Below are 12,498 nucleotides of genomic sequence, written 5' to 3' on the forward strand. Positions count from 1 at the left end.
CCCGTTTGCAGGTCAGCTCACTCTTTTTATGGTGAAACACAGATACGCAAACACTCGCAGACAGTTTATGTTTCCCTCCATGCATGTTTCCCGGTGGTTAATATTTAGGATGTGACAGCAGCGTTTGAAATGTGTTTTCTTTGTCTTTTGGCTGGTGGAAGAGAGTTCAGGCTGGTTTCACCTGCAGTCTTTGAAAATGTGTTTTAACCATCTTAAGGCTCCGTTTGTTGTGTGGGGCACCGCGGTTATTGTCAGAAACCTTTTATACTTTATCAAGCAGGAGAGGTGAACTTTTACAAGTATGTCGCTGCTATCTTTGGTGAATTTTAAAGTTTTCAGATATACTGAATGATTAAATGTTTATTTTGCATGTTTTAAGCTGAACTCACTGAATATCCTAAAAGACACTAAAACAGTTTTTTTTTGTTGATTTTTTTTTGATGATACATAAACATTTTCATTGGACAGTTTTGGCATACTGCGGCTATATTCATAAAAATGACACTTGCGGACATTAACAATATGTTCCGTAATTAATAAAGATCAATTTTTAATTATTTTCAACCTAAAATATGACAACACAATTAGTGTGTAATAATCTAAGAGGTTGATAGTTCTCTAAAAATATTTGTTAAGTTGAATTTTATGGTGGTAAACATGTATATTGCAGTAATGACCCAAAAATAAGATGTGCCAAAGCTTTCAGGGAAGGGTGATGAAGAGGAGTAGGGTCCGTGTACTTTTGAAGCTGTAAACTTTAACTGGAGTGAGAGGACTTTAAGACATTTTGTTCTGAGGAGATTTTGTTTCTACCACACAACACACTTTAGATCACTTCTGATTAGTTGGAAATAAATTCAATTCCAAAGCTTCTATTTTTTTGTACACTTATATAGTTCAAAGACACTGTATGGCAATGTTCAGTGTTCTGTAACTCTAAATTGTCTGAACATACATGATCCGGTACGTGTGAGTGAATGTGTGTCTGTGTGTTCACCAGAGATGAGATGAATGACACAGCCTGTCCTGTCTTGAACTAAAATGTAAGAGTGCCACTTTCACGCTTGTCAACAATCTCTAAATATACCCATGGACCGGGAAGTGTGCGCACACACACACACACACACACACACACACACACACACACACACACACTTAGACAGGCCTGCGGTTGTGACTGCTTTTCTCTCCGTCTCCATTAAAAAAAAAGTTTCAGCAGAAACACACACAAACACACATGCTTGCGTACACACACCAGTCACAGTCGACAAGACATTTTTATAACAAAAATTGTATTCCTCTTCGTTCCTCTCCAAAACTCAGCAGACACACTGGAAAACTTGATGTGACAAGTTTCAGCGGCATGTTGGAGCAGCAAAAAAGCATCAGTTACACACTCAAAGCAGCCATGCAAGAAAAATATTTATTCCCACCAGTCAACAAAAAGGATGGCTCCGATGAGATGGCTGCTAGTGTTGTTGTTCAGATCCTATTTTCCTTCTAACTTCTTTGATCCTGACACTCAGGACTGCTGATGCTTCTTTCCTCTATTTCTTGACCGTCCACTGCAACATCTGGAAGACAGACAGTGAGGATGATAAAATGTCTTAGAGACAACCTTATGTTGGAAACAGCCCTTATTCTTATCAGCAGAGACCTAAAGAGATATCTTCTATCTATAATGCCACCATTGAAATGTCTCTAACCTTGGAAATATGGCCTTTGAGTGGTCAAACAATAACATTTTATGATTATTTTAAGCAACAATAATAAGGTTTATGACCACACTTACAAATTATTTTACATGGGATCTGTGCCCTCACCTGCTGCCGCCCTCCAACTCGTATTACCTGAGTGAAATTACCCCTCAGACTGATGTTAAAGCACATTGTTGTTGACACCGCAATTTCACCGACTGGTAAAACATTGTCACTTAAAGTGCATATTCGACGTGAAAAGCCCTCCTCGCTGTTTGTATTTAATATCGCACTGACAGCTGTATCATTCTTGCACACTGTAATCAAATTATGACAGCGTGGTAAATGTTCCCCTGTGACATTTTCTATTATAAAATGCATATAGCTGGTGTCAGACAATGTGTGGGTGGTATCCCTCGGTGGCAAATGGGATTGTAAGTGGCACCGACTGACATTATGCGTGTTTGCATTGGATGTAATTGCGCTTGTATTGACGATATGTATAGGTGTGTGTGTCATATGACATTAAGATTGTTGTTCTAGAGGTAAGGTAAAAAAAAAAAAAAACACCACCGACTGTAAGCAGCTTTTTGGCACTTTTATTCGTGTAATATTGCAAATGTAGCATTTTACTATATGTCACACACATAATGTCATTAATATGTAAAAGTACTGATAAAAAAAAAAGCAAGCAAAAAACAAGGGCGACAGATCGAGGGTTCTTCCAGTATCAGGCCTGAAAACACACATTTAGATTTATGTGTGTGTTTGTGTATATGCACACAGGACCACCAGGCCTTGCATTTTTTCTTATCTCTTCTTTTGTTTCCTCTCCTTGTCTCGTTTATCTTGCATTCTTACCTCTATTTTTTTTTAATCTCCAATCTTTGCTTCTCCTCTCCTCTCCTCTCCTCTCCTCTCCTCTCCTCTCCTCTCCTCTCCTCTCCTCTCCTCTCCTCTCCTCTCGCGGCCTGTAAGGAAATATCCAGTGTCCTTTTATTGGATTGGTTGCTTCGTGTTGGCGGCCCTTCGCTCGCCGCCCCTCGGCCTGTTGGGTAATGATAATAAAATTGAAATATCCCAGTACTTATCAGTGTATTACCTTGCTATCAACACCTCAGACACCCTCCTACTCTAGAGGTTATACAGGAGAAAGCATGATCTGATATACAGCGCGGACGGAGAGCATGCCAGCCGAGACAGTGAGGAAGAGAGGGAGAGAAGAAGAGGGAGTAAACTGATAGAGAAAGTGATGAAAGGAAGTAGAGAAAGGAGTTTTGTTTTGGCTGCATTTTCAAGGTGCTATTTCCAGGATAGATTGGAGAGAGGGAGTGAAAAGGAGCGGTGGTGGACTTGGAGGAGAGGCGTGTAATGTGACTCTGTGGCATCTGTCCAGACCAGAGGTGTGTTATCGTAAGCTGTTCTCAACACTCCACACGCGTCTACTGTACATTTGCGGTAATGTAAAACATCTCACATCTCCCCATCTCTCTCTGTCTCTGGGCCCTCTCCTCCTCTCTCCTTCCTCTTGGCAGTTGTTGTTCTGTGTGTGTGTGTGTGTGTGTGTGTGTGTGTGTGTGTGTGTGTGTGTGTGTGTGTGTGTGTGTGTGTGTGTGTGTGTGTGCGTCTTTGTGTGGGAGGTAGAGGAGCGTGCCAAAGCCGAGATCAGGTTTGGAAATTGATTTGAATGAGTGTTGTGGACAGCTGATAGCTATAAAAGATTTTCTCCTTTCATTTCCCAGGGAGTTTCTCCTTTGATGTTAGCTGGTAGTCAACGCAGCTTTGAAGCTCGTCTTGAGCAGGCCGGGCTGCCACTTGATACTGTGTGAGTTTGTATTTGTTGTGTGTTTATGGATGACTCCATGTTTGACCTTTTTAAGTCACGTTGGTGTGGAGTTCTGATGACAATGATGACGTTTATTTTATCTAATTTAATAAAAGCAGATACAATTACTCAAGTAATTTTTACTTGCATTTAAGCTGATCTTTTTTTTTTTTCTTCCTCTAGCACAAAATCCCACCATCCATTATATATATGACATGCATACCTTTACCTCCTCTAAATCTGAACATATTGGACCCTTAACAAGCCAGCCACCTTCAAATTGCCCTTTGGGGATAAAAATCTCTGAAATGTTATTTTGTCGTTTCATCGGGTGCCTCCCTGTGTTCCCCCGACCGACCAATCGTCCGCTCCGATCTAATCCTCGAGAGGGAAGATTTTAGTCTGTTGCCGCGGATGCCGGGGGTCGTGAGGTCAAGTACGGCTAATTTATTCACTCAGTCAGATTTCCTCTGGCTCGTGGATGGCAGATGGAGAGGTTTGATATGATATCACCCATCTGAATCACCCAAGGGAGAAGGAGGGGGCAGGGATGGGAAAGGGACAGAAAGATGGAGGGATGAGAGGAGAAGAGACTGACAGGGAAGATGTAAAAAGAAAAGGGAGGACTGATAGTAAAAATTGGGGAATTAAAAGTGGTTAGATGGAGAGATACGAGATAGGGTAGCATAGCCTGCAAGAGTGAGGAGTGTGTTCGCCCCAGCGAGCCGGGTGTTGAGCTGAACATTGAGCCACACAGGCTCTTATCAGATGTGTGGGTGCGGGTGAAGTGTGGATGTGTGTGTGTGTCCTTATCTTAAGACAAGTGGTTCTGGTCCAATAATATCCTGGGAGATGGTAGGAATAAGCGGCTTAGACCGAGATCTGAGATGAGGGAGGGAGGATAGATAGCGCAGGGGAGATGAGAGGATGAGATGAGGATGGAGAGAAGAGCAAGAGGAGGAGGAGATGGACAGATTAAGAAGATGGAGGACAAGAAGGGGACATTTGGAAAGAGATGAGACGTAGAGGGCTGTGGAGATCGCAATGGAAAGATGTGATGTGGAAACAGTTTGGAGAAGTTTTTTTTAAAGAGGACGGGGAGGGGGGAGAAGTTTGGGGTTTGAAATAATTCTTGGCTTTTTGTCAAAGGACAGGGATTTACAGGATTTGATCAACAGTGTCAACTTGAGGACATTTTTTCCCAAGAGGTTTTGAATTTGTGACTTTGACAAGTGTCCACTTATGAACACTCCATCCCCAAAGGCCTTGACTTCAAGCCTGGGCTTCCAGCAGCTTTTTGATTAAAATTGTTCCACCTCTCCTTTCCACTACATACAGATTGAGAGCAAGACATCGATATTTGTCTCTTAAAAAAGCAACACGTTTTTGTCACAGCTCTTGTCTCTGGGAGTTCTCATCATTGAGAAAAGATGAGGAGGTCTAAGATAAATGTGAAAGGGTCTTTAAACACTTTTGGAGGCAAAGGTAGAGCCTTTTTGTAGGACTGTCTAAAACTGGCAAAAGCCAAAGGGATCTCCTGAGTGAATATTTTTCAAGGTAGAGGTCTCGTCTGACTGTAAGTGGACAAAACACACACATACTTGTCTTTTCCAATCACATTTCGAATCTAAATAGGTTTAGAGGGAAGGTCAGGTGAAACAGTTGGTCCTGCTACTTGTATCACAGCAAATTAAGTGTCTGTGGCCAAATTTTTAGTGCAAGGTTTTGAGTTTGCTTTTCTTGCTCATGTTAGACATTGGTGATGTGGAACTACCCGTGAATCCTAAACAAAATGTAAATCTCTGAAAGTCAATTGAAATCTAATGCTTGTATTTTGTTTGTCCTCAGTTTGGTGACCATAAGAAGATGAAGAACCTGCTTTGATGACCCACAGATGTCCACCCTCCCCGGACCTATTGGCTTCGGCAACTCATCCGGCGATCACAAACGAGGGAGGCTGGTTCCTCAGGAGGAAAAACCTCATCAAGAACTTGTATTGTGTTTTTGTTATCAGGACTGAACTGGTTCAAACTGTGACAAGTGTGAACGACTGATCATAAACTGATCTCAAGTGAATTTGGCCGCAGAAAGAGTAAATTGCTGAAGTTCCACTGAGGAGAAATGAACTGACAGCTAACCTGAACTGACGTTGGCTGACACTCTTTAATTTCTTCAGAAATATTTACCTTTCTTACGGAGAGCTTTTTCCAGAGCCCCTTCCTTCAAAGAGCCAAATTCTTTCCAACCCAGATTCCTTCACTTCCTCAGACCCTTCTTAAGGGTCTTGGGTGTTGTCTCCCGTCTCACTGAGGAGGAATCATCTCCTCCTCCTCTTTCAAATATTTTTACAACCTTGTTCGTCTGTCCAGACATGGACCTCCACCGGGCAGCCTTCAAGATGGAGAGCTCCTCCTACCTGCCTAATCCCCTGGCCTCCCCAGCCCTCATGGTCTTGGCCTCGACCGCTGAAGCTTCTCGCGATGCCTCGATTCCCTGCCAGCAGCCACGTCCATTTGGTGTCCCAGTTTCTGTCGAGAAAGACGTCCATTTGCCATTTAATAATGGTTCTTACACTTTTGCGTCAATGTACCATCGCCAAGGTGCAGTCCCCCCGGGATTCCCCAACAGGGACTTTCCTCCATCCCTCCTCCACCTTCACCATCAGTTTGCCCCACCTAACCTGGACTGCTCGCCCATCAGCATGCTGAATCACAGTGGCGTTGGCGCCTTCAGGCCTTTTGCCTCACCGGATGATCGGGACGGGGTGCCAGGCGGGTATCAGTCGGCTTTCACCCCAGCCAAGCGCCTCAAAGGCTGCCTGGATGCAGACGCTTCACCCCACCTGCGGTACTCCGATGCTGAGGGGAAAGAGTACGACTTTTGCGGTTCCCAGATCCCCCCTGGAGGCTCGCCCAGCAGCGTCTTGAAAGCAGTGGAGGACAGTGGGAAAAAGATCTTCGCTGTGTCAGGCCTCCTGTCTGATCGAGAGACTTCCTCCAGCCCAGAGGACCGCATCGAGCGCTGTAAGTACCTGTTCATATCTGTCCCCCATCGCACTCAAGGAAACCACATTGACTTGTGCATACGAATGGGTGACAACTCACAGGGAAAACCTGAGTATAGGAGAGGAAACACAACCGTACGAGGCCCAAAGGGACACTCTTCAGTTTGAGTATGGCATTTACATGAATCGTTGTGCTATGATCTTTACAGTAACCAGATTTCAACCGAACTGAACATCTATTGGCGGTTTTGGTCAGACAGTGCTCTTCACCACCTTCATCAAAACACACAATGAATGAATACATTTTGGAATAATTGTGTATATCCCTGTGGAGTTCAAAGATTTGGAAAGGTTTGCATTGGAGCTGTTCCTTATGGAGCTAGAAAATTGTACTCTTTATGCTCACTCTTCTTTACATTTGTTACCCTTCTAAAATTTGCTCATATAACAATATATTTACACCACATTCAAATTGCCTTTTCCTATCCAGTATTCTTCTGAAAGTTTATTCCAGGGCAAACACAAATCAGTCTTGTACAGAAAAGAAAACACACACCGCAACAAACCGCAGTACTGATCCAATTTTTCATTATGAATTCAGCTATTTAGAGCTGGTTATTCTAATGAATGGTCTCAGATTAGATTTGTAATATAATAGTCGCTTTTGGAACATTGTGTGCAGGTTTTACACAATGTCACACTTCTAATACCCAGCTCCGATTGTAACAAGACTGATACAACCACATCACATTTCTGGATTATTCTGCGAGCAAATGTAATGATTAGACCTGCAAATGAGACACGTGCACAAACCTGTACAGCAAGACACACAAACACACACACACACACACAGCCAAAACTAATTCTGGCTCTCACATACAAAAAAAAAGTACAACTTGCAGCAATTTGTAAAAGTGTTCACATACTAGCATCACACACTCCAATAAATGTTCCCATCTCTGTTCTCTTGTCATCATCTCTCTTGGCTCTCCCTATCCTTGTTTCACAAGTCCACAAGCTCCACTGGTCACATTAGCATTCACCAGTGGAAGGATGCCATTTGGCCCTCACGCACTGGGAATCTGATTAGTGTGTGAGCATGTGTGTGTGTGTGTGTGTGTGTGTGTGTGTGTGTGTGTGTGTGTGAGTGTGAGTGTGTGAGTGACTGGTTCAGAGACCGGCCATGCTCTTTGCCATCAGCATTCATCATAGCTCCGCGCTGGCAGCCCTGTTGCCAAAGGATTTACCCACATACCCAAAAGCTTTGCAGGGTGTGTGTGTGTGTGTGTGTGTGTGTGTGTGTGTGTGTGTGTGTGTGTGTGGAAAAAAAAAGGAGGGTGGGAGAGGAGTTGTAAGAGCTCCAAGCACAAATACACAAGCATGCACAAACACTCTTCCAGCCACACAAACAGCTTTTAGCATGAGCACCGACAGCTCCTACACATGTCAACAAGCTGCATCGGATCTCGCTGACAAATTAGGAGACAGGCAGACAGAGAGACGTGCTTATAGTGTATAATTTAGGAAGTCTTTCTCTGTCTCTAGTTTTAATTATTCAGCTTCTCTTCTTTTAAGTTTACTATACAGTTTCTCTGCTTTTTTTGTCGTTACTTCCCCCTTCCTCCTCTCCATCCTCTTCCATCTTTGAGCTTGTGTGTGTGTTTGAGGGGTGCATCCTTGAAGGAACACATGAGAGACAGAGGCGACGACCTGAGACTGATCCGATAAAAAAGACCACTGCAGGAGAGACAGAGAGGGTGAGAAAGAGAGTGGTGAAGGAAGAAATGGAGAGGAGGAAATTGGGAAAATGACACCCGGTGGTTGGCGGGGTAGGGGGGTGGGGGGACATAAGAAGGAGGAGAAAGATATCCAAGAGCACATAATGTGAGAGACGGAATGAGATAAGAACAAAGAGAGAGAAAAGAGAAATATTCAACTCATCTTAGTGTCATATTACTGGAGATTTCTCTTTAATTCCACTTTAACATCTTCTGTTTGTGGCAGCACGAAGGCACTGCTACTGGCATTGAATGTTGGGTATTTCACTGCCACGTTATCACTTCAGATTCATAAGTACTGTAAGAAGGAGGCCAGAAATAGAATAGAAGATGGGTACAAGGCTTCTGTGCTGTCTTTTGGAACGGCTGAATCTGTATCTAATCAGGTTAAATCTTGGCACAAGTAGCCTCCACCTCTACCATAGGCTTCTAATGCAATTGGATGTGCACAGGCACTGCTTACAGCAAAGAATTATGGGTTCTCCTTCACTGGTTTTGGCTATCCAGAGGAGGCGTAAAGCACAAACAACACTTTGGTACAATCCCACGAGGACACTGCTCTCACTGCTTCACACACACATTAGCTAACTAGCAGCTTCCGTGCTGCTTCACACATACAATAGACTATTTCTGTTTGTATTGCTCGAGATCACACAGTGTCATCACAGATTGTGGTCTAAAAAAAAACTTGTTTGTTATTGACATGAGTTAGACTCCTAAAAAATATTATAACAAATACAGGATGAGTTCAAATTTTACATTACAATTCGTAATATATTAAAACTTTTAAACTATGAAGAAGTTTTTAAAGTTTGATATATTTCCACGCACTACATGGCTTAGCTCACAACGGTACAACGATGTCATTGTTAATTTAAGGGGGCTTTAAATCGCTGTTTGCCATTAAATCTGCAGCATATCTGTGTTGATATTATTGACAGTGTGTGGATTCAATTCATATTTGACAGTTAAATACTGTTATCTGTCTCCCGTCATCAAATTATGTGGCCATCTGATTGTAATGATGTGAATTTACTGAGCTGACAGGAAGCATACTGTGTTGCTTGTTGTTCAACTGTTGCTGTCACATTTTCTTTCATAAATATGTGACGATTCGAGCTGCATGTCACACATTCACAGCCTGCAGACACATTGCAACATAACAAGATGTTTTGTTTATCCCTAATCACTAGCTGTTTTCAGTAAGTAGATTATCCAAAGTGTTGCTTTAAAATGAATCTGGATTTGCAGGGTCGCTGAATGTTTTCTCTGCTGATAGGATTGTCTATGCAGACACCTGATGTTGTGTAAAGAGAACTACCTCGGTGTCTGCTGTTTGTCTCTGTGAATCTATAAGGGCCTTTACACCTGTAGTCAAACAAAACTTATATTTAGTTTTACAATGTATAATCCAGTCACCATGCCATGCAAAATCCCAGATGTAAAGGTGATCCCTGCTCCTTTTTCCTCCACACCTACAAAAAAAAAAAAAGGTGTTAAACAACTTGAAAAAGCACCAACTTCCCAACATGAAAAAAAAAAAAGTGTTGCGTTTGCCTCGTGCCACTCCAGGCAGCAGTGGTCTACTCTGAGCTAAGCTTCCCTAAATCCCCCCACTGCACCGGCAGGCACGTCGGCTGTTAACTAAACCTGCTAACCTGTCAGCCGCTAAACCTGCACATAAAGGCCCCATCATGCCTTAAGAGGACAACGCATGTCATCTTATTGTAAAAAGCTATTACCATTTACTGTATTCACATCGGGAGGTTTTAGCACCTGAAGGAGGGAATTCAAAGTGGAGGAGGGTTTTTATGGGTATAAAAAGTGAGTAAAGGTGAGAATGGAATTATGGGATGTGTGATTGGAATTAATGGGAGTGTTGACAGTTAAAACAATCCACCCTCGCGGTGCACTTGTTTGTTTGTGGAGGGGATTTGATGGTGTCAGTGTGAAGGTTTGTGTGTTTGGTATGATCACGTTCCATCATCTTTGTTCTCCTCCGCCTCTTTGCTTGTGTGTCTTCCTCTTTCTTCCTCCCTCCGTCTCCCAATGCGAGTGTGTGACAGCTGTAGTCTGTTTGTTTACATTCTCTCCGCTCCCCACATTTACAAGGCTGAGAGATTTACACTGAACCTGACCCCAAATGCCAAACGCAGCTTCCTCGCCTATATTTTTTTTATTCTTCATTTTTCAATTGATATTTTGTTTTACACACAGTTAACATACAAGAAAAAGGAAAATACAAGAAAAGAGTGAAAACATGTCATTTAGAAGACAAATATACAGTGAAAAAAAAAAGAGTGTTTGGCACAAAAACAAAGAAAACAAATTCTTTCAGCACAGAGTGAGGGAAGGAAAGTATGAGGGAGGGAAGGGGCGGCTGAGATAAAAGAAAGGATAAAAGCTATAAGAAAAAAAAAAGAGGATTGTGGGAAGGAAGGACGGACAGGAGGAGGACGGTGAGATGTTGAGCTGAAATGCAGATCCCATCTGCCTGACTGAAATAAAAGCAGGAGAATTCTTAAGAAAGCACACCATGGACAGCTACAGTGACAATATCCACAATTACTGGCTCTACTTTTGAAGAGTTTTAATCACAAATTGAGGAAATAAGAGCTCAAAACGTGCCTGGAGACACTTTCCTATTTAAAGAAGATTTTACAACAAGTAGTATTCCCATCCACAGATCAGAGTTTTAACCAAGTGCATGTCACAGCTGTTAAAACACACAGCGAGAGGCCTCCTCTTTGCCTTTCTTCTGTTCTTTTTTTGGTGTTTCCTCCTTTTTTTGTTGTTGATATTCATCTCTTCCCCCCATCTCTCACAGACCAAATGTCATGTGTGTTGTTTCTCTCTGGGGCAGACTAGCACACACTGCTACCAAGTTCTCACAAATAGAAAATGGATGACAGTGATTCTGATGTTGATGGATGACAAACTGATTTTGTTTTTTTAGTGTCCTTTTTTTTAGTACACATTACTGTGGGATTTCCACACTGCACTTCCCACAGTCCACCTGTCAATCAAATAGTTCAAGCAAGTGCTGATCTTTAACTGTAAATTTATTTTATTTTCTTAAAATTTCACATAATTTCCCATCCTCTTTCTCTCCTCGCCGTGGCATGCAAGGAGTTAAAACCCAGTCAAGGAGACAGAAACGCTCATCCTTCTCCTTGTCCTCACAAAAAAAAAAAAAAAAAAAAAAAAACGCCCCCCCCCCCCCCCCCCCCCCCCCCCCCCATCTCCCCCTCCATCTCTGCCTGTCACGGTCTAGTGGCAGGGTTAAGTTAAGTAAGAGTGTTCTAATAATTAGGACTGGGACTCGCCTGCCTGCCTGCCTGCTCGCCCCCGTGTGTGTGTGTGTGTGTGTGTGTGTGTGTGTGTGTGTGTGGCACACAGCGGAGACTGACAGGGAGGCAACATGAGAGGGACAAGCCTTTTAACATCTGGCTAAGCACTGACAGGAAGACACACACACACACACACACACACACACACACACACACACACACACACACACACACACACACACACACACACACACACACACACACACACACATACACATCGGGGTCTGTCCTACTTGTGGTGGCTTTGTTTACCCCCAAGTGTGTGTGCCCTTCTGCCCTTCGAGCAGCTCCCCCAGGGTGAGGAGTGTGTGTTTCCCTGTCAATACCAGCCTTCATGCATCTGATCCACATATTGGGCCGTGATGACTTTTATTGAATTAAGTTTTCTCCTAATTTAAAATGAAATAGTCAAAAGAATATGGACATACTTTGGTCCCATCTTTCTTTCAAGCCACCTCAGCACCCCCTTTCTCTCTCACTGGGTGGTAACTGGAAGCAAGCAGTAATTGTCTATGTATATGTGTGTGTGTGGGTTTGTGCTGCTTGGTGTGAGTCTTGCAGTCATTGTTGGGATGCTGCGCAGATCAAGGATTAGTCGCTTCCTGTCGAGCCTTTTGTCGGCCCAGCCACTCCATTTGGACATAGATCACTGTGTGTGTGTGTGTGTGTGTGTGTGTGTGTGTGTGTGTGTGTGTGTGTGTGTGTGTGTGTGTGGAGGAGTAGGTTACACAAATGAGCCACTGGAGCTGGTGTAAGGCCAATGAAGAGAAGAGGATGAGATGAGAGGATTCCCTCTGCAGCGCCCTGCAAAATATTCTCCAGCTTTAAAAGTCATTAATCTTAT

At 43.1% G+C, this 12,498-nt stretch overlaps 1 protein-coding gene across 7 annotated transcripts in view; it reads left to right on the forward strand.

Moving 5' to 3' along the window:
• The window catches only part of rnf220a (ring finger protein 220a), a 164,450-nt gene that overhangs the window by 8,337 nt on the left and 143,615 nt on the right, over positions 1 to 12,498 (forward strand). For all 7 annotated transcript variants that reach the window (XR_011179016.1, XR_011179017.1, XM_069164434.1 and 4 more), the window contains exon 2: positions 5,371 to 6,545. Coding sequence is in view for 5 of the 7 variants with exons in the window: in XM_069164434.1 (XP_069020535.1) it covers positions 5,894 to 6,545 (652 nt within the window). In the remaining 2 variants the exon portion in view is untranslated. The remainder of the gene's footprint in view (positions 1 to 5,370; positions 6,546 to 12,498) is intronic.

The sequence above is a fragment of the Embiotoca jacksoni genome, unplaced genomic scaffold (assembly GCF_022577435.1).
Source record: "Embiotoca jacksoni isolate LCO1_2020_lvr unplaced genomic scaffold, fEmbJac1.0.p SCAF_31, whole genome shotgun sequence".
NCBI classification, from domain to species: domain Eukaryota; kingdom Metazoa; phylum Chordata; class Actinopteri; family Embiotocidae; genus Embiotoca; species Embiotoca jacksoni.